This window comes from Neophocaena asiaeorientalis, unplaced genomic scaffold (genome assembly GCF_003031525.2).
Source record: "Neophocaena asiaeorientalis asiaeorientalis breed wild unplaced genomic scaffold, Neophocaena_asiaeorientalis_V1.1 scaffold43, whole genome shotgun sequence".
NCBI lineage: Eukaryota > Metazoa > Chordata > Mammalia > Artiodactyla > Phocoenidae > Neophocaena > Neophocaena asiaeorientalis.
In genome coordinates this window covers 10,798,678-10,822,413 of record NW_020173674.1, presented here as the reverse complement: position 1 = coordinate 10,822,413, position 23,736 = coordinate 10,798,678, and the positions used below count along the sequence as shown (strand labels likewise).

General features: G+C 44.4%; 1 protein-coding gene and 1 non-coding gene across 2 annotated transcripts in view; both read right to left on the bottom strand.

Moving 5' to 3' along the window:
- Nucleotides 1–23,736, bottom strand: part of OSBP (oxysterol binding protein) — a gene marked incomplete at its 5' end in the record, with an annotated part of 34,128 nt that overhangs the window by 10,069 nt on the left and 323 nt on the right. The window contains 9 exons of the mRNA XM_024748537.1: nucleotides 3,097–3,217; nucleotides 3,499–3,744; nucleotides 8,596–8,727; nucleotides 8,924–8,978; nucleotides 9,297–9,399; nucleotides 9,655–9,853; nucleotides 14,240–14,490; nucleotides 17,114–17,322; nucleotides 23,597–23,730. Coding sequence (XP_024604305.1) covers nucleotides 3,097–3,217; nucleotides 3,499–3,744; nucleotides 8,596–8,727; nucleotides 8,924–8,978; nucleotides 9,297–9,399; nucleotides 9,655–9,853; nucleotides 14,240–14,490; nucleotides 17,114–17,322; nucleotides 23,597–23,730 — 1,450 coding nt within the window. The remainder of the gene's footprint in view (nucleotides 1–3,096; nucleotides 3,218–3,498; nucleotides 3,745–8,595; nucleotides 8,728–8,923; nucleotides 8,979–9,296; nucleotides 9,400–9,654; nucleotides 9,854–14,239; nucleotides 14,491–17,113; nucleotides 17,323–23,596; nucleotides 23,731–23,736) is intronic.
- On the bottom strand, nucleotides 16,388–16,529 carry LOC112402556 (small nucleolar RNA SNORA48). The gene has a single exon (XR_003003730.1). It is a non-coding gene; the product is annotated as a small nucleolar RNA SNORA48 (small nucleolar RNA).

The window sequence follows — 23,736 nt, the reverse complement described above, 5'->3', positions numbered from 1 at the left end:
TCAACTCAAAGAGCACCACACTGAAACCGACCGTAATCAAACTAGAAAGACACAGACAAACAGAGGATCCGGAAAGCAGTGAGAGAGAAGTGATGCGTCACACACAAGTGATCCTCAGAAACCACGAAGGCCAGAAGGCAGTCGGATGACGCATTCAAAATGCTGAAAGAAAAAGACCATCAAACCCAGAGTTCTATGTCCAGCAAAATTATCCTTCATAAACAAGGAGAACTAAGACATTCCCAGAAAAACAAAAACTGAAAGAATTCCTGGCTAGCAGATCTGCTCTTCAAGAAATGCTAAAGGAAGTCCTTCAGGCTGAAATGAAAGGATACTAGGCAGTAACTTAAATCTACCTTAAGAAATTAAGAGACCAGTAAAGGTAACAGCAATTAAACTACATAAAAGACACCAGCATACATCTATTTTTTTGCTTATATAACTTTTTTCTCCTATATGATGTAAAAGACAACTACATAAAGCAACAGTTATAAAACAATGTTGATGGAATTATAATGCAGAAAAATAGTTTGCATGAAAATAAAAGCACAAAGGAGGGAAAAGGTAATAGATCCATGTAAGTGCAAAGTCTTTATATCCTGTTGAAATTCAGCTGGTATTAATCTGAACTAGATTATTAGAAGGTGTTAATTTTAATACCCAGGATAACCATAAAAATACCTTTAAAAAATACAGTAAAAGAAATAACAAGGGAATTAAAATGGTAAACTAGAAAAATATCTATTTAACACAAAAGAAGGAACGAATGGCAGAGTAGAGGAGGAACAAAAAGGACATAAGATGTACAGAAACAAAATACCAAAATGGCAGATATAAATCCTAACTAATCAGTAATTATAATAAATATAAATGGATTAATCACTCTAATCAAAAAGTAGAAATTGGAACAATGGATAAAATACATAAGGAGGACTTTCTGACTAAAGTGCTGCTGGGGCAAATTCAAGGTGCATGGAGCCCAGCAGTGTCATTGACACAGAGATCAACAGGCTGAGTGGCTGTTTCATTCATAATATCAAATTGCGATTCTTCTTGGGTTAGAGAACTCCAAACTATAAAATAATCCTCTATTTAAATGTATCTCTTTAAACTTGAAGCTACCACCCAATTCCAAAATGAGTGGATGAGCAAACTCATATTTACCCTCTACCGCAGTCTTCATAATTTTGCAAACTTCAATTATATTTCCTAGAAGCATTCTTTTTTCCAGACTGCAAGAATTCTAACCTTTTCAGTCAATTTTACTGGAAGACTCAGACTACCTTCCACCACCTCAAAAAACCATCCATCTGCCTACTCACTCACACCCCTGTCCACCTGTCTTTCTTCAATGGCATCTCTTGGCTTAATAATTTACCCTCTGAGGGTTGAACACCACTGAAAATGGATCGAACCCATGTCCCCTGCATTAGCAGGCGGATTTCTTAACCACCGCACCACCTGGGAAGTCCCACTATGTCAATTCTTGTTCAATCTCCCTACAAAGGCTGGGATCTTTGTTTTGTTCACTTGCATTTCCCGAGCACCTTAGAACCATACCTAGTACGTGGTAGGTATATTCAGTATCTAATAGATGGGGTGACTTAAGATAATATATCCTGATGAATCCTTAAACAACCAAAGGAATGAAATCCTATCAAAGATTTTTTTAACTCTAAAAAATTAGATCTACCACTTATATCATGTTCCTATAGTTATTTACCCCTCAAAGAATTCTAGATTAGTCAAATTACAGAGAAAATGCACAGCACATCGCTGGTAATTTAGGTTTACTGCCGTTTTTAAAATGTATATAAACTTCCTTAGAATTAAATACATATAACCCATCCCTTTAGCAATCCTCAGGGGGCCTCTGAAACCCTCCTGCATGGATGAACGTTATACTGCAATATGACCACTGACACCCTAGTTCTGCAGATTAGGTGTGAACATCTCAGGTGTTTACTACTCTTAACCTAACACACTTCGGAAGCTATCAGCTTCAAAGACAGTTAAGCAATTAGAACCTTTTCAAAGGTTCTCAGTAAAGATCAAGACCAAAATCACTTAGTCTCCTTTTCATCTAAGGGCCTCTTGCATATTAACCATGAGGCAACAGAGTTAACATTTCAGTTTCTTGTCTTTTAATATGTTACGAACATCCCTGGATTTTTTTCTGGCTAATTTCTAGTTTGCACTGTACCTGCTACATTGTTTCTGAGAGAAAGGGGGATTTACTAAAGCAGAAGACTGTACTGCGATAACCCAGCACTGCAGCTCTGCCACATGAAAGACTAGAACCAGGACATGGAACGCCATCGAGAGCTCAGGAGTTACTACCAGCGCTGGCTCTAGGGAGCCACTTGCTTTCTCTCTACCTGCTTTGTGTTTCTTTTTCTGCAGACCGACGTTCACTCTTCAGTACACACGTGGCCAAACGTGGCTGGCTCTAGTTCAAAAGAGCATCAAGAATCTGCTGCCCTTTCTGAATAATCTCACTTCCCCTAAAGTACGGACACACACACACTGCACACTAGGATTCCTACTCCCAGGCCTGACCTTTCTGATCTCGGTGCAAAATTAACTTGTAATCCAATAAGACCTTTTAAAATAGTTTCACTTTACCTGGAGTTCAGCTGTTACATAAATGACACCTAACCCCTCCGGTGGAGGAAGAGAGAGGGGAGAAAGGAGAGGAGGAGGAGGGCTACCCAGGAACCCTAACCTTTTGCAGTCACAGGAGTTCTGATCTATAGAGAGAAGCTGATTGCTAGGGAACTGGGGTAAACACCACCAACTAAAAGAATTTTTTAAATGCATGCTAAGATGTGTATTCTAAAATAGTACTTAAAGATGCATTAAATATAGCTAAGAAGACGAAGAACTTATGACCGGATGGGTCCTTAAAGAGTCTCACACACACCGCCCCCCACCCAGCAGCTGAGAAGTTAAATGACCTGCACAAAGCTAGCTCGTAAGGTTCAGTGCCTGAATCAGACCTCCAGGTTCCTGACTACTGAACCAGTAACCGCCTCCATCCTGCCAGAAAAGCTTTCCTTCCTGGAGCACAAATTCTTACAAAGATGGTGGCCTTACCAAGGGGCATAATGGAGAGGTATTTGCCTCGAAACTTGCTGGTGATTTTGATTTCCTGACGCAACGTCCAGCCATTTTTGGACTCAGCGTGGTGTGCAGCTGCAGGGGGATGATGACTCACCTTGAAGAAATCAGTGGTTCAAATTAAAAGGAAGAAAGGAGGAAAAAAAGATACTGCCTATTAACTGGTGATAAACACCCCAAATTCACACTTGACATTTTTACACCCATAGCAGTAGATGAATACCAGGGCCTCCAGTGTTGAAGTCCTGAAGGAAAAGAAGGCAGTTGGGGATGACGGGGTCTGGAATTTCTGCAAACGTTAACACCCAGGGGTATCAACCAAAGAAATCATCCCTTTCTTCAAAAAGGAAACGTGTCACAGTCCTGAGGCTCCTTTACCTGCTCACAGAGGGATCGGTACCCATTCTCCTCTAATCGGTCTAGCTCAAAGGTCTCCCCAAGGAGTGGGTTGAACGGCTTGCTGGTACGGAAGACAGTAGTGGAGTAGGAGGACACGGTGAAAGCTGCAACATAACAGAGCTGTTCTAGAGAGTTCTCACACTTTGCAGCTCGGTCTAACAGCTCGTGGTATTCCAGATCTTCAGTAAGGCGCTGAAGCATGGATAAGGGCTCATTAAAGTTTACCTGTCAGGAAAAGAGCAGATATAAAAACTTTGTCCGCACATCCAAATGAGACAATTTCTTTCTTTCTTTTTTTTTCTTTTTGCAGTCGGAGGGAGACACATATCAAGATGTCAGGATGATAAAACAAATCACTGGGAAAAGAAGAGGTCTTTGCTCAGTAGAGCAACTCCAAGATCTAGCCTGAAAGCAGCCCATTCTCCTCGGCCAACTGTTCCTGTCAATGAGTGGTGGAAATTCCATTTTCATTTATTTCACTAACTGGAAGCACTCTGAGATGGGAACCATGCCTCTTCTGCTTACCACTGCATATCCAAGAGCCACTGATGCCTGGCCCATGAGAAACTGTCATCAAATAGGTACTGAATGAACGAATAAAAGGGGAATGGACTTCAGCACAAGTATACACAGAGAAGAAGTTAGGTATTTAACATTTTTGAGGGAGGAAAGAAAGGGTAGTAAATGCTAAGTGCAGTCGTGTCCTGACTAGCGGAAAAAACATTAGTTAGCTTCCACTCCCAGGCTAGACCATTGCTGAGTCTCAGTTCAGTTCTATATCAGGCAAGGATTCTGCTTTCTTCTCTGAGGCTGGACAGTTGTGTTTCTGCAGCTGGAGTATTCATGATGGGGGCTAAGAGAGGGCTCTGAGTGCTTCTACCATTCAAGTTTTGGAGCCAACTTAGGGCACTCAGCCACAGGATGAAGCAAGTGTGTGTCTGCGTACCTCTGTCGGGCAGAAGATGTCCATTCGTGCCACATATATTTATTGAGCCCTCATGTGTGCCAGACCCTATACAACTCAGCGGGTATAGAGAAGTGAACAAAAGAGACATTGTCCCCTCATCCCCCAAAGAATGAGCTTCTAAGTTGACTGTCTGGAATTTATGATGACTTTACTACTTTAAAAACTTACTATAAAAAGAGGCTGGGTTCCCAGGCTAGTCCATAAAGCTTATTTAACCAGCAATACAGCTAAATAAGCCTGAATATCACTAGCCTGAGATGAGTCCAAAGAAGAGAGGAAGGAAGAAAAAAATGTCCTTTGTACTGAATGGAGCTGACCTAAAGCAAAATTTCAGTTAATGAAACAAACAAAAACAACACTTTTCTTTCCTACAGCCCTACCTCTTTTTATTTTTTCATTTTTATCCAACCTTCTACCCCCCAATCTTGGAGTCACATACTACCTTAATGCTTACTGCCCTCCCAATTATGAAACATCTTGTAATCTCCACTATAACAAACTTTGGAAACAAAGTATAAAGGAAAACATCTACTTGAAATACCATCACCCAAAGATAACCACTATTAATAGTTTCATATTTGTTTCTAAGCATTTATACATTAAAAAAAATACTAGAGCCTGCTTTTTCTGAGAAATATACTAAGCATTTCTGTGAAAATTTCCCAAGGGGGAAGTAGGATCTACCCTGCCTCAGCTAAAAACACTGTACCACACTCCAAAGCCATGCTGTCCGCAGAGAAAAGCACTATGATAAGAAAAATGCACACCGAGGGGAAACGGCTGGACAGAACTCAAATCCCCAAGTTTTTTTTTTTTTTTTTTTTTTTTTGCGGTACGCGGGCCTCTCACTGTTGTGGCCTCTCCCGTTGCGGAGCACAGGCTCCGGACGCGCAGGCTCAGCGGCCATGGCTCACGGGTCCAGCCGCTCCGCGGCATGTGGGATCTTCCCGGACCGGGGCACGAACCCGCGTCCCCTGCATCGGCAGGCGGACTCTCAACCACTGCGCCACCAGGGAAGCCCCTCAAGTGTCTTTTTAAAAGACGGTACTTATTAACTATGCCAACAAAATCTCTCCGTGGCAGAACTGCAGGCAACATGCAGTAACATTTCCATACATTTCGAGGAAAATGAGACAGGTGATGTGCTCCGCTGGTGGCTACAGGACAGATGAGCACCACCTGGGCCTAGAATCAGTATATCCTTACTTAGCCCATCACCGCTTATCACACACACACAGCCCTGCCCCCCAACAGCTGTTCCAGGAACCACAGTTTCTCTGAAAGGGCCAAGCTTTTTATACTGGTCATTTTATCCCTCAGAGGGCTAACAGGGAAACAAACAAATCTGAGAATTTACAGTGGAAAGAAGCAGGGCGTTAGTTATATGGCTGATGGAGAGCTGCACAGCATAACATGAGAGCCTGGAGATTAGCAGCGGCAGGAAGCCGTAACTGCTGACAGGCAGGAGGAACAAAGAGCAGCGGTGGTATTACCGCAGCGCAGAGGCCAGAGGCGTGCGCAGAAGCTAAAGCCTCAGGGGGGCCTGTCCAGTGGAAACTAGAGCCACACAGCTGCTGCCAGAGCATTGCCCAAGAGAATGTAGCCGGGGCGGGGAGTGCCCTGGGACTTCTCCCATCCTCCCGCTCCAAACTCCTTCTGGTGCCTTGCACTGGTGGAGCCCAGCCAGAGTCAGCAGGCATGGAAGCCTGAGAAACACAGCCTGGAGGGAGGGATCAGCTTTCCTGTGACACAGCACAGAGCAGGGCAGGGGTGAGGACCAGATCCACAGGCCAGCAGGTACCGGACTGCACATTCCTTGTAACGATGTCAACAAGGAAATAATGGTAAAGTAGGACAGAGAGGTCACCTGGACTCAGAACCTATCTCTAAGCAGGAACTGCATTTCTGAGGCTGCAATGACTTGCCTTTTCACCCTACCTCTCCACCACTTCCTTCAAGGCACTAGGCAAAGAAGCGGGGCTTCTTTTCAGGCCCCTAGTCAACCACTTATTTTATGCTTCTCCAGTGTGCTTACTCATGGCCATTTCCTGTCTGGAGGTCAACATTTTTCTAAAAGAAATCCTATGCACTTACATACAAATCTATTTTTTTTTCCAAGACTCAGTTAACTAATTACTTTAACATTTGCTGAATGATATATATGTGCCAGGCACTGGCTAAGCATCAAGGATATAAAGACCAGTCTCTGCCCGTGAAGAACAGTCTATGGAGAGAAAGAAACCACTCACTGGTCCATCAGCCCCAAGAGGCTAGGAGAATGCTGTCTGTATGCCGTGCAACCGGCTATGGGCAGAGCCTGCAGCCATTCCTCACTCTCCATTCTTCCCTTCTTCTACAAGTAGTTGAATCCCCAATTTTTAACTAGGTCATGCCACCAAGAACAGAAGTCTTCATTTCTAGTCTCCTCTCCAGCTAGCTGAGGCCATATAACTAAGTTCTGGCCAAAGAGACTGAAGGCAAAATGGTTCATGATATTTCCAGGAAGCACCCTTAAAAGGCAGGACATGCCCTTCTCCTCTTTCCCTCTTCCTGCTGACTGGAATGCGATCCTGACGGCCCGAGTTGGAGCAGCCACTTAACACCTGGGAATTGAGGCCACAGGCAGCAGAACAACAGGACAGAAAGGAGCCTGGTCATGACAGTGTGGAGTATCGTACCAGCCCTGGACCACCTACTTCTGGACTTTAATGTGATAATGAGTTAAGCTAATATTTGTTGGCCAGCTTTTTCTGTGAAAGGTTATATAGTAAATATTTAGGCTTCAAGGGCCATACGGCCTCTGTCACACCTACTCAACACTGCTGTTCTAGGATGAAAGCAGCCACAGACAATCTGTAAATGAATGAGCATTTACTGTGTTCCAATAAACTTCACGGACACTGACATCTAAATTGTATATAATTTTCACATCACAAAATATTATCCTCCTTTTGATATTTTTCAACCATTTAAAAACATAAAAACTATGCTTAGCTGGTAGGCTATACAGATGGCAGCCAGATGTGGCCCCAGGGCCACAGTTTGCTGCCCCCTGGTCTAAACCAACATATTTTGGATTCTTTAAACTGAACCTATACCTGATACACTGATACAACCCCAGGCAGCTAGGCAGTCATTAAACTCTTGGGGAGTGAACCAGCAAGTTAAACCCACTGTCCAGAAATAAACAGTGGCACTTGTTGGAACACAGGGAAGAGACGGCTCACCCTGACCAGATGCACGGGTGAAGGTCTGCTGAAAGAGACGACACCACAGTCGAATCCTGAAAAAAAGGGTCTCAGCCAGGACAAAAGAAAAGTGGCATAGGTGGGTGGGAAGCTGATGAAAGTTTGGGCAGAAAGAGCAGTGTGTGCAAATGCCCTGAGGGGAAAAGAAAAAAGATGCCGGTGAGTCCCTGAAGGTAACTCCCGAAGACCAGAACACGGGCACGTGTATGGGCGGAGCCTTGTCCTTGGTGAGGAAGTATCAAGCCCACTAAGGGATCGGGACTACTCTCAAAGCAGTAGGAGCTAGTAAAGGACTTTAAGCTAAGGAATGACATGACTACATCTGCAATATTGAAAAGATCCCTTTTGAAAACAGTGTGGACAGACTGGAGGAGGGCATGACAGGAGGCAGGGAGGTCAGTCCAAACACCTCCTTCACCAGGGAGATGGTCCATGGCTTCCTGGTTGGAATGAATTGGTTTTGCTTTGGTCTCCCCAAACCTTCGTATGCACAGTACTTCCCATCATAGAAATGAATGTTTTCTACCTGTTTTCATGTCTGTCTCTCGAACTACATGCTTCTTGAAAACAGAAACGATGCTGAATTTTATCTTTGCAGGTCCTCAGCACATCTGGCATAGGAATTTGCTCATAAGTAACTGTTACTGAACAAACGCATCTGACTCTAGGTGATCTGGAAACATACGAGATCCCTAGCGAAAATTAAAGCCGCTAGTTTTAAGGGATCGTTTATGACTGTAAGGGTAACAAGGACCATGCCACAAACTGCCACAGGAGTGGGTGGAGGCTGTCCCGGCCACACTCCTCTGGCCGGGGCCTGCGAGGCCTTCCGGGCAGAGCCTGGCTGTGCGAGACCCTCACCGGCATGGGGATCTTGGAGAGTTCTTTCCCAATGCAGTTCTTCATGATGCTCCACAAGTTGAGGCTATAGTTTGGCTTGTATGGTATCCTCGTTCTCTTTTCCTTCTTGGTCTCTTCCAGCTGATGCTTGTACTAAGCGCAAAAACAAAGCCATTCAATCACTCACAAAGAACAGAAAACCCAGTATTTATAAGCTTCCCTTCCCCCATGCTAAAAAACAAACAAACAAAAAAAACAGTACTTTCTGTTTCTCTTAGTACTTTATAAGCAAATCCTTGGGAATGACACCTAAGTCCCCCAGTCTTGGTAATTCCCAAATAAGAGTTACCTGTTCATCAAGGCTGATGTCACTGCTGGCTCCACTGATGTTGCTGCCAGTACGTCTACACAGATGGGAAGCGTATGAGAATTACCATAAAGATCAGAACTAGAGTTTGGTCCTCACCATGTCTTTACAAAGCAGAATGCTAAGGACACGGCACAAACTTATTGATGAGTGATCAAACGACGACACTTAGAAAGCAGTACGTATGAATAGACATCTCTGGAGTACTTGTTCATGTAAAAAAGCTGACAGTCTTCCACTTACGTAAGGAAAAGAGTCCATATCTTAGTAAACAACTATGACACTTCCACATTTCTAACCTTTCCATGGCCAGATATGCTCATTTTGCGGGGGGTGGGAATCAAGAATGACTTACTTGTGGCCCAAATTTTCAGGCATGGTGATGATCTCGGGAGCATCAAAGAACTCATTCTCGTCATCCTCATCACTCATGTCTCCTTTGCCGGAGCAGCACTGACCTACAAGGAGGAAAGCCGCATTTGTTTCCTTGGGCCGCATTTATCAAAACCTGGCACAGCTGGAGCTTTCAAATATTAACCACAAACCTAGTAACAAATGGTAGAAAGCAATGGGGAAGTCAGAAGAATAAAGGGCTCGAATTCCATCTCACACGAGTCGCTGATTCTGGAGAATCTGGAGCTCTCTCTATCAGCTGCAGAAAAGCATGTGGCTGGGATCAGACAGGCCGTCCAAGAGCCAAGCCAGCAGCTCACCTTTGCCAGAAGCAGCGCCGCCAGGAGCGTTTGCCGGCAGCACCGTGGCTCCTCGGAAGGCTCTCTCCAGGTGATTGTGCTGCTTTGCCAGCTGCTCCAGGGTCTCTTCCAGGCGGATACGCTGGTCCCTTTCGTACTGCAGGGACTTCTGCCACTTTTTACTGTGGGTCTGGGCTAACACAAGGAAATCTCTGCAGGCCTGTACGGAGAAAGAGTCAATATAGGTCACCTCAACTCAGCTAGTCAGAGATTCCCCTCAGGCCTCTGTAAGCCCAGTAAGTAACCTTATTCTGGGAACCTGAACTAGCAAATCACAATGAAAGGCCTTCCCTGTTATTCCACAGTATCAGGGACAGCCAGCTCCATGACACAGTCAAGGTCAACTCCAGAAAAAAGTATTGAATGTGGTTGTCGTAGTTCTTTCATATTTCCCTGGTCATGAGGACCAAACAACAAATGCCAAGTGAGCAACAAACCTAGACAAAGTATTTGCGCAACATCACAAAGGGCAGCTGTGTGAGCTGCTCCAAAGAAGCAGCCTATTGACTAAAAGGTGAGGAAAAGCATGGGGTAAGCATGTATTGCTTTCCATACGTTGAGTTTCAACTAAACTCAAGTCACCTAAAACTGAGGAATTCAGACACTGAGAACAGAGAGTCTGCAGTGAATTAAACCAAATATGGGGAAAGTTAATTGGTTTTTATTTTGGTCACTAAGATAATAACTGATCTTAAAAATTAGAAGCCTACCTGATGAATCGAAGAAGGAATCTAGAGACAAAACACAAACCTGACCATATTAGTCCCTTCACTGGCTCCCCATCGACATTAGGACCAAATCCTAACTACTGGTCATGGACATAAATGGCCCTTGTATCCTCCTGTCCAGGCAGCTGGACCCACCCCTGCACCCTGCCATGGAGCCACCCTGAACTGCTCACCCTTTCTCAGACATGCAGATTTCTTTCAGGCCTGCCCATCGGAGCACGTGCTATTTGCTTGGCCCAGAATGCCTTCCTATCCCCTTTCTCTGCTTGGCCAAGTCCTCTTCATTCTTTAAGATCTATGGCAAATGTTACCTCTTCTGTGACACCCCCCCCCAACCCCCATCTCATAAGTGGCCAGTCTCTCCTCTACTTTCCACAGCACTTTGCACATATTTCTATTTTACAGCATCCACAGCAGTATCGTGACTTTCTCTCCAGATGGATTATGAGCCACTTGAAGACACCATTTATAGCTTATTCACATACTTATCTCCAGCTCCTAACTGAGCTGCTTTGTACATAGTGGGAGCCTGATACAGTTTGCTTAATAAATAAATGAAGGAAGGGAGCAATGTAAGCTTAAAAGTCTATACCCTGTTAAAGAGAAACTAATAGGTAAATAGAACATCTACTCCCACGGTTTCAACCTTTGCCTATGGGCTGATGCCTACTAAATCATAATTCCAGCTCTGCGCTCAGGGAGCTGCAGACCAGACTATCCAATTGCCTACTCAATGGCTCAAAGTAATCTCAGAATCAGTGGGTCCCATATGAACTCACCACGTTCCCTTTCTGACTCTGCATCTCCATCCCAAGAACAGTTCCAGGGCCCTTCCACCTGCCCAAGCCAGAAAACTAAGAGGGATCCTTGATTCTTAGTCTTCTTCCCTCCCCACATCCAATGATCAAATCCTACTGATTTTTCTTCGATATTTCTGGACTCTGTACATTTCTTTTGTTCCTCCACACTCAGAAGCAGTATAGAGGACATACTCTGGAATTGTCACAGCTCCATCCTACTATCTAACTATGGAATTTTTAGCAAGTTACTCATCTTCCTCATCTGTAAACAAAGAATGACAACAGTAGCTATCTCAAAAGTTGTTGCTTAACATGTAAAGCACTTAGACCAGGCTCACAGTAATCATTCAATCAGGTGTTATCTATTAAGAGTTAAGCCTGCATCAAAATCGGTCTTATCCTCTTCTAATCCACTACTACCAAGCCCATTTAGTAGGATCTGCACACAGCCCCCCACCCCCCATACTTAACTCCTCTTCAGCCTTATCTCTAGCTACTTCCTTGCTTGGGTAACAGTCAACTGCAAGTGGTTCCCAGACTTTGGGGGAGAGGGAGGGATCCACACACACCACACCTGGATCAACTCTCTTCCCTCACTTCCTCTGAAGAACAGGGGTCACAACTCAAAGTTAGTGAGAGAAGATTATATGCCAGGCACTTTACTGAACACTCGACATCCATTATCCAAGAAAAGCCTCTCCACACCCTGAGAGCAGCTACCAGGATCATCACCATTTACAGAAAAGGAACTGGGGTCACCGAGGGACTAGGGTGCCCCAGGTCACAGAGATGGGAACTGGGGCAGTTGGACTTCAGGACCCCAAACTCTTTGTTGCCTTTTCTTCATAAGAAGACTCTCTTGGGTCTTTCAGAATTTATCTCGGGGGTTACCTTCTCAGATCCTCCTGGTCTGAGCTAGACAATCCCACGGTACTACAGCACAGCAGCCTGTGCTCACATCTCTCCTGGCACGCAGCACACTCCATAATGATCTGTTCACTTCTCCGGCCCCTCACTGGACAGTAATCTCCCTGAGGGCAGGGACCACAGCCACATTAGTTTTACATCCCCAGCACAGTGCCTAGAACACAGAAGGTGCTCAACAGGTGGTCACTGCATTAGCAAATGCATACACTAACAGTGTCAAATGTGCTCCCCTGCTTAGACTCACTCTGATAATAAGAAAAGCTAGATCCTAAGCAAGCAAGCAACTGAGTGAAATGAGTGCATTCTTCCTTTGCTATAACACTGCCTGTTTAGAGATGTGATGTGCTAGCATGTCAGTTTTAAGGCCTTGCCATCATCCCCTAAAAGGTACAAAGGAAATAACACAGGGCTAAAAAATGCATTTCCTGCAGTAACTGGCTATAAAAGGGGCAAAGACTGCACCCAGGGAGAAGAGAATGAGAACTGACACAAACTCTGGATACCTAGAACTCAGGGAAAAAGAACTGTCGCCAGGAACGAAGATAAGCATATTTTCAAGAGAAAAGTCCAAAATAAAGTTCCAGTTTTATGAGACATGTTTAAATCAAGAGGTGTTTTATTTAGCAAATTTTTCTTATCAGAGTAGGAAAAAAATTGTCATGGAGCAGGGTGTTCACCTGACATGGATAAAAGGTTAACAGATGGTTGTGTCCTGAGCTGTTCTATTTCAAAAGTGTATTTATTTACTACTGATTAAATGACCTGTATGATTTCTGAGGTTTTCCTGATCACAGGAGGACCAGAAAAACAGGCACACAGGCACCAAGAAGTACGAGAGTTTGGAAAGAGAGCACACGACCCAACATCAGAAACACAAGCGCCAGTGCTGGTCTGCAGAATGGTGCTGGGAGACACTGATCTCTTCTCTCCTCTACTTCGTGGGAGTCGGAGCACTGAAGAGTGTTCAACGCTTCAGAAAATGACATGAAAGTAAAAGTTACTACAACTTTCTATTAAGAAACAAAGGGGTTTTAAATGCAAAAAAACAAATTTTCCCTTGGTCATAGGAAAAGACCTTCGATCTCTAAGAGCCACGTGGACACAACTAATTCTAAGCAGATGCCTTATTATCACTCCTCCAACAAGGAAAAATCTGACCCTAGTGAGTAAGTTCATCCCATTTGATTAGATAGGAAAACAAAAACACCCGCACAAGCCCCTCCTGAAAGAGCAGTGTTCTCACGTGCCGTATGAAGCATCCTCTCGTGTTCCTATGCGGAAGCTGACGAACCTGCCGGGTGAGGATCAGTCGCCAGCAGAGGAAGAAGGGCGCTATTTAAACTGTGCACTCACTCCATACCTATCACCCAGTATCGGACACACGTCACCAACGTCAGTGGCACGTTGGGTTTACCTGGAGCCCTGCACCCAAGCAGCCAAAGTATTCCCTAAAGCAACGACAGCACCCGAGCTAGGAGTCATAAGGAGGCAGAAGCATTGGCCCCTTCTTTTGAAAAGAAAAGTACCCAAAGTTGAATATTTTGTCTTACCCAGAATTACCCCTCAAATCCAAGACTCAAGATGGGACTAACCAGGATTACAAGGTTCTCACTAGTACTTAATCCAGCTCCCACTTACCACACTGTAGGCCAGGGTGCGTTACCAAAGTAGGGGTCAGACTCCAACCAAAATCTCACAGAACGTGGAAGTGGAAAGGGCCCATGAAGACCTTTTAGTTCCAATAGATAAAGTTAGAGAAAAATAGATAGATAGGTAGATACATAGATAGATAGAACCACAACCCAGAGAGGTGAAGGGACTCAACTAACATCACCATCAGATGCCCTGCTGGTGGCAGACGCAGGGCTGGAGCAGTGTCCTCCTGACCATTCAAGCAGAGCGGGAATGTCATTCCATCTGTGCACCCTGTTCCATTTCATGCAACAAAAAAAATGTAACTCAAATCCCTTGAACGATTAAGCAGGACCTAACGTCCTATGCTTTACCAACTACAATTTTCCAGCATTTGGGGAGAATTACATTTCAAAGAGGGAAAGAAGCAAAAAGCAAGGCAGACATGTGCGCGCTTACGTTGATCATGGCGTTGGACGTTATCCTGAAGAGCGTGGCCCGCTCGTTGACCTGTTTGATCTTCTCGTTGCTCTCGGCCGGCAGCCGCAGGGACTCCAGCTCGCTGAGTGAGCGCTGCAGTGCCGTGCCGTGCTTGGCGATCAGGTCGTTGCATGTGCTCAGGTCCTCCACTTTGCTGGACAGGGTCCGCAGGGTGTTCTGCAGCTCGGTCTTGTCGGTTTGTGAGACGGACTCTTCATCTCCTGACTCATCTGTACGGGCGGAAAGGTGAGTGATAGGACTCCAAGCCCAGGGCTGAGAGTCGGAACCCTACCCACTCTGCCCACAACCAAACTGACACTCCTCAGGCTGTGCGTTCTGACCGACTGAGAGCTCACCATTGCCAGACGATTCGCCTACAGGCGGTCCACAGCCCACCTGTGTCACAAACAGCTGGGGTACTACTACTTTTTTTTTTCCTGGGGCAGACAACAATAAGCAATTTTTCTGCTCACGCTTTTTTTCCTTCTAGTTTTATTGACATATAATTGACATATAGCACTGCTACAAGTTTAAGGTGTACAGCATATACACCTTACATATATTGTGAAATGGTTAAAATAAGTTAACCTCCATCATCTCATATAGATACAAAAAGAAGGTTTTTTTCCCTTGTGATGAGACTTTTAGGATCTACTCTCTTAACAACTTTCAAATACACCAAACGGCAGGGTTAACTACAGTCATCATGTTGTATTTTCAGCCCCAGGACTTATTTATCTTATAACTGGAAGCTTGTACCTTTCTTTTTTAATCTGTTTTTTTAAATCTGTTGGTTTTTTTTTTTCCTTTTTTTTGGCTGTGTTGGGTCTTCGTTGCTGTGAGTGGGCTCTCTCTAGTTGCGGCGAGCGGGGGCTACTCTTCGTTGCGGTGCGTGGGCTTCTCGTTGCGGTGGCTTCCCTTGTTGCAGAGCACAGGCTCTAGGCGCGCAGGCTTCAGTAGTTGCAGCACGTGGGCTCGGTAGTTGTGGAGCACAGGCTTAGTTGCTCCGCGGCACGTGGGATCTTCCTGGACCAGGGATTGAACGCGTGTCCCCTTCATTGGCAGGCGGATTCTTAACCACTGTGCCACCAGAGAAGTCTCTGGAAGCTTGTACTTTTTGACCACCCTCCTCCATCCCCTCATGTCCCAACCCTGGGGTTCTTCTTAAAGGTGCAGTCTCTGGCCCCACCCCCAGAAAAACCTTGATTTGGCTGGTGTGAGGCAAGGTCCAGGAATCTGTATTTCGAATAAGCTGTCTGGGTAACTCTGATGCACATTGAGGTTTGCGAACCAGTGACCCAGAGGACAGGATGGAGAAGCTATATGGCTCTTGGGGCTGGGAATGAATTATTGAGCCTTTTAACCCTAGCTTGAGGGTCCCAATCCAGTCACACTGATTATTAGTGCAAATCCACTATCATCTGTTGGGTGATCAGTGGGCCTGTATGACATGGGTTGAGAACTGCAGTCCTGATGCTCTCTGTAAACCATGTCCACATCATCAAAAGACTCATCAACTTATCTTTTCTAAAGGAGAACTCAGGAACTTCAGGATGAGCTCATCTGACACTAAAGCCACCCCTGCACTGAAAGCTGTGCAAGGTCTTCTGTTAAATGACTTTCAAATAATAAGTCAAGCAGAGAGCTGTGTTGTGCCTCTTGCTATCAGTTTTGTCCTTAACACTCTGTAACTGCAAAGTTCTTTTCCAGCAATGTCACTTCCTTTGGGGGAGCTAAAATCAGCACTAAAATCAAAACAAAAGAAACAAGGAAGGACCTGCCCTATCTGTTAGGCAAACAGGCAGGGCCAGAGTCAAAATATAACCTGTTACCCGGAAATTTACAAAGCAGTAAACTTTCTTTTCGTTGCTTAAGAGATATTAAACACAGCATGGGAAAGAACAAGGGATAAGAAACACAAGAGATGAACAAAAGTTAGCAGGTGAGCATCTTGGTCAGCTCTAAGTGAACAAGCTCAGAATGACTAAACTATCAACAACTGCAGGGAAATCCTACCATTTTCCTTTAAGAAAAATCAAAACATAATTAGATTGTTCTTTTTAGTGAGACTATGGTAGCAAAATAAAGATTTTTCACAGAAAATAGCACATATAATTATTATTTTTTTAATGTGCCTCAAGCATGAAACAGCTCTGGCCACCAGCCCAGGCACCAAGCTGGGCTGAACAAAGGGCTGGGCACTCCTCTGCCCAGGCTGATATAAGAGCAGCACCACCCATCAGGTGTCTCTTTGTCCACTGCCAGGGGGTTTCACATACAATGTTTCTGGCCATCTACGAAGACTGTCGGTTTCAATTCAACCAGAAAAGAGTTAAGTAAGAAGATGTCAGGAGAAAAGAAAAAAGTAAGGACAGATCCAAAGTGTGAGTTGTAATAATCCTGACTGATCTATCAATAAAATAATTATTTCTCAAAATTTTAAGGTAGTCAGTTGGCATTAAGAGCCAAAAGGATAACTGATATGCTCCTAAGACAGAGTTTCCCAATCTGAACAACTCTGGCACTTGGGGCCAGCTACCTCTCTGCTGTGGGGCTGCCCTGTGCACTGGCAGGAGGTTTAGCAGCATCTCTGGCCTCTGCTCCCTAGATGCCATTAGCACCACCAATGCTCAGCCTTCGCCAAACGTCCCCTTTGGGGCAGAATTGCCCCCAGCTGAAAACCAGCACTCCAGGAGAAATTCTGCCTGGTGAGCAGAAGCCTGAGACATCCAGGAGATAGCTGCTAATTAAATTAGGGACAATGAGGGACATTACAATGAGGGACAAAATAAGATTCGCGCATAAGAGGGGCAAACAGAATGCTCCCCAGACACGATATTCTTTGCTCCCTACCTGATTCTGCCAGCATCTTCACAGCCTTGGCCTTGGCCAGTTCTAGGGCTGTGACCCAGCGCTGCCGCTCTACTTCTGAGCTCGCCTTCAGATGGTAGGTCTGGGCACCCCCATTGGAAATGATGAAGTTGCAGGAGTCCTCCACTGTGATGTTGGCTGTGGCGAGGTTGATGGTACCACGGCAGGTATGTCTCATTTCTGCCTTTGACCTGCAATAACGAGCCAAAGACAAGCTAAGTAGAAAGTTGATGCGTGGTTTATCCTTCATCACATTCCATTTCATAACTCTAAGCCTTTCGAAAATACAGCAGTCTTAGGAACTAGCAAGTTCTAATATTTCCCTCAAATGGCTCCCTAAAATTCAAAAAACAATCAGTAGGGATTTCCTTTCAGAGCCTGTAAGCTTTTATTGCTCTGCTGCTGTCCCTCTCACCCTTAGCTTTTAAAAAATAGGCTTCACTGACGGATAACTGCATTCGGTATTAACCCAACAATTTAAAGAGTACAATTTAGTGAGTTTTGACAAATGTATACAATTGCGCTACCACCTCCACAATCAAGATGTAGAACATTCCCATCACCCCAGAAAGTTCCCTCATGCCCTTTTGCAGTCAGGAATTACCTTTTACTTAGCAAGACACAATTATGAAATAGTGCTTTATAAACTCATGCAACAAAATTCTGTAAAATAATCTTATTCTCTAAGAGAAAGAATAGCTCCATTTTACATGTATTGAACAACCCATTCCCCCAACTATAACTCAGCCCAAGTGAAATTCTCATATTACTCTTAACTATCTTGCAGAAGTGTAAGGCACCCTTAGACGCTTAGAATATTAAACACTGACTACAGCTCAAATGATATGAAATAGGAATAACTAGCTTTCTGTGGGAGTAAAGAAAGAATAATCATTAAAGAATCACCAGGGGGTATAATCTTTCTGGAATATATTCTTTCCTAAGGTCCACTGACCTCTATTGGTGGGAACTCCTAAGCTATCCTATTAATAGCTAGGAGAGATTCAGCAAATCTGTTCTCAGAGGACTGGGTATAAAAATTTTCCCCATTTCTACTGACTGACAGTTCTATTAATAGACTAACTTTTGAACTTTACAGCACTGGTTGGTGACAACAAGCTGGAGACCTGGCATAAAAGATCAAGCTGCTAGCACAACTGAGAGTACAGGGCAAACTGTGCTAATTTCCCCCACCCGCTGATTATGCCCAGGGACCTGCATGTTGAGACTGCAGTTTTTCCCTGACCAACTTGGAACATAAAGAGGTCAAAGTCCTTTGCCAACTGCCACAGTGCAAAGCAGAGCCGTTTCTCTTTCACGAGTGCCAAATGGCCAAACATACCTGGCACGTCCAGAATTCCTGCATGCCAGAGATGACACACACTCCATCTCTGGAAACTAAGATTTGGTGGCTTTGAGAAAGTCTGTGTGCTGTGTTTAGGAAGACAGATTTGCTATCGTTCGGTTTGTCCCATGAACTGGTTTTTCTTCCTCAGAAGATGCACAAATGAGCAGTATGGGATGGCCGGGGCGGGGGGGGGGGGGGACGGATCCTCAATAAACCAGGCCATCTTCCATCGCACCCGCACCTGCCACACTGTAACGTGAATCCCTGGTTTTTCTATTCTTACCTCCCCTCCCCTGCCCCCAAGCTTCAGTTACATTATGAATAATGCAGGCTGAATTACAGACCCGCAGCTGACAGGCCAGCTCACCCTTGCTTTCTACTCCAAAGGTGTTGCTTGGACCGTCTACCACACTCCTCACAACGTGTTGGTATATTCCACAAGCCACTTCCTAGGAATCTCTTCTGCTTGGGTCATCTTCATGAACTAAAGAAGTTTCTCAAATCACATAACGTCTGCAGCAGTTTTTAAAATACCAAAGAACTCTGGAAGTAGGGCGGGCTGAACTTCGGAGCTCTTGGGTTCAAGCAGGTACATCTATGCTTATAAATGGTGAGTGCAGAAGCGAGAAAGACCTGCTTTTCAGAGTGCAAGATAAGTTCTTCAGGCACCTCAGTATTAGGTGGTATTTTCTGGTTAGTAAGGTCTTCCCTGAAAAGGCCAGCCGAAATAGTAACTCAGTCTCTAGAGGCTAGCCAGGAAAACTAATACTATGAGCTTGTCATGATGTGTCTAGGAGAGCTGGGGTTCTACATATGGTTTTAAGTAACCGGAGATCTGTGTAACTTTGTGAGGAAGAACAGGATAGGTAAAAAGAAGGCTTGCCAAAGCCTATTAGGACAGTTCATCAGAGCATGGGTCTAGGAAGTACTCAGCTAAAAAGAAAACAGTATTTTGTAAATAGATTGGTTACAAATTGGTTACGATTGGTTTTGGAGGCATGAAAAGCAGGAGGAAAGACGAGTTGGCTAAATAAGGAGATGGGGACCCAAAGAACCTGTTCGAAAGAATAAACTACCAATTCGTTGATAGGAAGTACTTCAATGTGATTTTGAGGGTAGTGCGTAGATTTGATAACTTTGGATCCTGTTGCTTGGTTGGTGTGTGGGTGGAACCATCTTAGCTGGCAAGGACAGGCCCGTGGTATATTTCCCAATATGTGGTTTGATATGTTTTGGAAGTAGTTTTAGCTGTAGTCAGACAGGTACCACTAGCTACTGTAAGAGAGAAGTGAAAAGGGGTTACAAGTACTTAAAAGACAGCAACATATAGGTTATTACTGTCCAACCAAGATCAATACTGATCAAGACTGGTCCTGATCAAAGACTCAACTGGGCTAGAAAGTAGATTTGATCAGGAACTTGGATGAGGAAAAATGACCACACATTAAGGCCTTCAGCCGACACACAACTTTTGAAAATGGGGAATCAGTGTTAACAGTGACTTACAAGCCGAGTTGGGACATGAATCAATTGAACATCAGAATGATGGCCAGTGTAACAGGAAAACATGAAGCTGAGTAGGGGAAAAACTTTGGAGCAGACTAAAATTTTAGATTTGTGATTTAACCTTAAACTAACTGATAGTCCTGGATGAGTAATTAGAAAGGGTTAAAATGAAAATCAACTCTGAATATAATAATGCAAATGATATACATAAGCCAAAGCAATGCTGAGAAAGAAAAACAGAGCTGGAGGAATCAGGCTCCCTGACTTCAGACTATACTATGGAGCTACAGTGATAAAGACAGTATGGTACTGGCACAAAAACAGAAATACAGATCAATGGAACAGGATCGAAAGCCCAGAGGTAAAACCACACACATATGGTCACCTTATCTTTGATAAAGGAGACAAGAATATACAATGGAGAAAGGACAGCCTCTTCAATAAGTGGTGCTGGGAAAACTGGACAGCTACATGTAAAAGAATGAAATTAGAACACTCCCTAACAGCATACACAAAAATAAACTCAAAATGGATTAAAGACCTAAATGTAAGGCCAGACACTATAAAACTCTTACAGGAAAACATTGGCAGAACACTGTACGACATACATCACAACAAGATCCTTTTTGACCCACCTCCTAGAGAAATGGAAATAAAAACAAAAATAAACAAATGGGACCTAATGCAACTTAAAAGCTTTTGCACAGCAAAGGAAACCATAAACAAGGCAAAAAAACAACCCTCAGAATGGGAGAAAATATTTGCAAACGAAGCAACTGACAAAGGATTAATCTCCAAAATATACAAGCAACTCATGTAGCTCAATATCAAGAAAACAAACAGTGCAATCCAAAAATGGGCGGAAGACCTAAACAGACATTTCTCCAAAGACATACAGACTGCCAAAAAACACATGAAAGGATGCTCAACATCACCAATCATTAGAGAAATGCATATCAAAACCACAATGAGGGGGCTTCCCTGGTGGCGCAGTGGTTGAGAGTCCGCCTGCCGATGCAGGGGACACGGGTTCGTGCCCCGTTCCAGGAAGATCCCACATGCCGCGGAGTGGCTGGGCCCGTGAGCCATGGCCGCTGAGCCTGTGCGTCCAGAGCCTGTGCTCCACAACGGGAGAGGCCACAACAGTGAGAAGCCCGCATACCGCAAAAACAAAAACAAAAACAAAAACAAAAAAACCACAATGAGGTATCACCTCAGAGCAGTCAGAATGGCCATCGTCAGAAAATCTACAAACAATAAATGCTGGAGAGGGTGTGGAGAAAAGGGAACACTCTTACACTGTTGGTGGGAATGTAAATTGATATAGCCACCATGGAGAACAGTATGGAGGTTCCTTAAAAAACTAAAAATAGAACTACCATATGACCCAGCAATCCCACTACTGGGCATATACCCTGAGAAAACCATAACTCAAAAAGAGTCATGTACCACAATGTTCACTGCAGCACTATTTACAACAGCCAGGACGTGGAAGCAACCTAAGTGTCCATCGACAGATAAATGGATAAAGAAGATGTGGCACATATATACAATGGAATATTAGCTATAAAAATAAACGAAATTGAGTTATCTGTAGTGAGGTGGATGGACCTAGAGACTGTCATCCAGAGTGAAGTAAGAAAGAGAAAAACAAATACCCTGTGCCAACACATATATATGGAATCTAAAAAAAATTGTTCTGATGAACTTAGCGGGAGGACAGGAATAAAGACGCAGACATAGAGAATGGACTTGACACAGGGAGGGGGAAGGGTAAGCTGGGACAAAGTGAGAAAGTAGCACTGACATATATAGACCACCAAATGTAAAAGATAGCTAGTGGGAAGCAGCTGCATAGCACAGGGAGATCAGCTCGGTGCTTTGTGACCACCTAGAGGGGTGGGAGGGAGATGCAAGACGGAGGGGATATGGGGATATTTGTATACGTATAGCTGATTCACTTTGTTATACAGCAGAAACTAACACAACATTGTAAAGCAATTATACTCCAAAAAAGATGGTAAAAAAAAAAAAAGAAACGTAATACACAAGTGTTCACAATTAATGTGGCTTAAGCAGTGAGGATGTGCTAAGGTATTTTCCACTGTTAGAGACCAGATAAGCCTGTGTTCCTACTTCAACAACCTCCAACTCCCATCATTTTTTTTTTTTTTTTTTTTTTTAGAAACTGTTTATTCTCCATCAATCCAACTCCCATCTTCAATTTCCTCTCAAAATTCTTTAAGAGCCAATACAATGGAGTTGGTGGAAAAGAGATTCGTTCACCCAAACCCTCCTGGTGGCAAAGTGACTACTGGCAGAGGAAAAGAAATATAGAGTGAGCCGTTCTTAACAACACTGTTTTGGGGCCCAAATAGAATGGTCTTTATAAAAAGATTTCACTTAGAAATGCCATTATATTAAGCAAAATCTCCCTTAAAGGGAACTTCTATACATTTTGTATAAAATATACATAGTATCATGATCTATAAATGTACTAGCTATGGATAAGTAGTTATCTCTATATCTGACTGATCCATGTAACACTAACCTGGGTTTTAGGTTGTGTTGGTGTGAAAAGAATTAGTTTCAAATCCTGACTCAAGACCTTGGGAAAGTTGCCCAAGCTAAGTCTCCATTTCCTCATTGGTAAGATGGGAATATCTCCTAACTTCCAGATTGTTTGGGGGAGTCAAAGAATACCGTATGTTAAACACCCATCCAAACTGTCCAGCACTCAGGAAATGTTTATGTCCTGTCTCCAAATCCAGTGTCCTAACCTCTCTATCTATAGTAACATGAGTAGCCAAAAGCATGTTATGTTGTGGGAAGATTGTGGGTCACCGTAAAAATATATTGAACATCCCAAAACAAGCATTTTTGAACAGAAGTAGTCATACAAAAGACATGGACTCTTCTCTTAATGAAACTTAAACCTCACTGACCAGAGAGATCCCAGAAATACTGGATGGAACACTTAACGATTCCCACGGGAGGACGTGGGGCAAGCAAAAAGAAACACTGGAGTGCACTTCTCCATTCTGGTCTGTCCAGAAGGCGAAAGCCTAGGCAAATCTTGGAGAGATAAAGAGAGGGGACAGATACGGAGGCCACCCTACGCGTGGTGTCCTTGTGCCCGAATGTGGAGAGAGCAAAGGCGGGTACATCAAGGGCTGCTAATAACCTTGAATTCTGGAGACTAGGCACAGAGAGCTAAGCCTTGGGAGTTTTTACAGTAAGTTCCTTGCGAGCGGTGCCTGGACTTTGCCCTCCCATATGTGTCTCTTAAACATCTACAACAGCGCCTTCCTTGCAGAATTAATCACTGCACCGATGCGCTGTTGGAAACACAATGGAAGAGTAGATGCTCTCCGAACAACTGGAAGGGCCAGGACCGAGGGGAAGGTATGGCACCAAGGGTGGATCACCCAGGTGGAGCGGTAAGTCCTGGGGCGTTCACCTTCGTGATGGTGGACTCGTGTCGCGGGCTGTCAAAGAGCGCAAGTGAGGAAAAGGGGCCTGGGGCGACCTTGGCTGCTGCGCGGGCTGGAGAGGGTAACGGCACAGGGGCTGTGGGCTGCAGTGGGGGACGGCGCCCCGGAAGCAGTTACCTGTAGTAGCTCAGGAGCCCGTTGCTCAGCACGAACCACCGCCGCTGGTAGCCTTTGATATAATTGGTCCATTTTAATAGCCAGCCCTCGCGAGCCGAGCCCGAACCCCCAGCGCCCGAGCCCCCCGCCGGCGGCGCAGG